Raw genomic sequence first — 1,606 nt, forward strand, 5'->3', positions numbered from 1 at the left:
ATCTCATGTGCCACCCGCACAAGAACCAGTCCAGGGGCACTGGCAACGATCTTACTTGGCTTGCCGGGTCTTCTCACGCACAGCCCATTTCCAAAGGTCTCGGTCCGTAGTCATCGCCTCGGTGAGGCCCAATGTACGAAGGTCTTGCCTCACCACCTCAGCCCAGGTCTTCCTGGGCCTACCTCTTCCACGGGTTCCCTCAACTGTTAGGGTGTGGCACTTTTTCACGCAGCTATCCTCCTCCATTCTCACCACATGTCCATACCAGCGCAATCGTCTCTCTTGCACGCCACAACTGATGCTTCTAATGTTCAGCTTTTCTCTCAAGATACTTACACTCTGACGGGTATAATTCCTAAATGTTTTAAATGAACACAAACCAACTAATTTCATGATTCCAAGTCATATCGTATTGGGGAGCTCATAAGAAGAGTAAAATAACATGGTCTACAGCTACTAGGACACTCAAAATGAAAAAAAAAATGGATTATATGGAAATATTATTTCATATTTTCTCACAAGAAAAGACCTCTCAATAATAATAAAGCAGAAATTATAAACCCTTAAAGGAAACATCGCCCTCTCTTTTATTTCTTAGTAAACTCTCTCTCTCTCTCTCTCTCTCTCTCTCTCTCTCTCTCTCTCTTACTTTGAAAATAACTGCAGGTGGCAGCACCAACAGTTGCCAGTCAAATTTCCCATACATATATGCATGCATACATACATACATACATACACACACACACACACACACACATACATACATATATACATACATACATGTACACACACACACATACACATATATAGTCCCCCTCCACTGTTTGACAACCTTTGTTGGTGTGTTTATGTCCCCTATAACTTAGCAGTTCAGCAAAAATGAGAGAATAAATACTAGACTTTAAAAACTAGGTCCTAGGGTTGATTTGTTTAACTAAAAGCCTTCAAGATGGTGCTCCAGCATGGCTGCAGTCAAACAACTGAAACAAGTAAAAGATAAAAGATATATACAGATATTAATCCATGTAACTATCTAAAACGTTTATATATTATATTTGTATAATTAATTTTTGAGCTTATTGTGAATGTAAGTTTTGATATAGAATTGTAAGGTAAATGCAATTTCTAACTGAGTTTACATTTGATGCACCATTGAGAATATTTCTTCATGCTTTTACCTTTTTGTCCATCAACAGGTGAACCAGTCGAAGATATTGACTATGGCAATGCCAGTGATATTCAGATTTTAGAATATGAAACTGCAGTGTTGGAGAGAAGAGTTGAAGCATTTAAATCTCATCTGATGATTATTACATCATTTGATGTCAAGGTAAAATAGTGTCCGCATAACAGACAGATTTTCCTAAACACTGTGGACAGAACTTAAAACATGCTCAACTGCAATGAATGCAAGGATAATATTTGTAATACCATTGAAATAAGTAATGATTAAATTTACCAAAATGATTCAGCAAAAGAAAAATAAAGAAATATAACTCAACGAATATATGTATGTGAGAATGTGTGCTTAGGATTGTGTTCTTATCAGCGTCTATGTCTATATACGTGTGTGTATATATATATATATATATGTATATATATATAT

General features: G+C 36.7%; 1 protein-coding gene across 2 annotated transcripts in view; it reads left to right on the forward strand.

The window, feature by feature from the left end:
• Positions 1 to 1,567, forward strand: part of LOC106872443 (kinesin-like protein KIF26B) — a 550,311-nt gene extending 548,744 nt beyond the window's left edge. Inside the window, exon 18 of one of the 2 annotated variants that reach the window (XM_052973789.1) lies at positions 1,197 to 1,567. In XM_052973789.1, the coding sequence (XP_052829749.1) occupies positions 1,197 to 1,339 (143 nt within the window). In that variant the 3' untranslated portion in view covers positions 1,340 to 1,567. The remainder of the gene's footprint in view (positions 1 to 1,196) is intronic. The other variant, XM_052973790.1, reaches the window with a different exon arrangement.
• The last annotated feature ends 39 nt before the right edge of the window (positions 1,568 to 1,606 follow it).

The sequence above is a fragment of the Octopus bimaculoides genome, chromosome 16, assembly GCF_001194135.2.
Source record: "Octopus bimaculoides isolate UCB-OBI-ISO-001 chromosome 16, ASM119413v2, whole genome shotgun sequence".
NCBI lineage: Eukaryota > Metazoa > Mollusca > Cephalopoda > Octopoda > Octopodidae > Octopus > Octopus bimaculoides.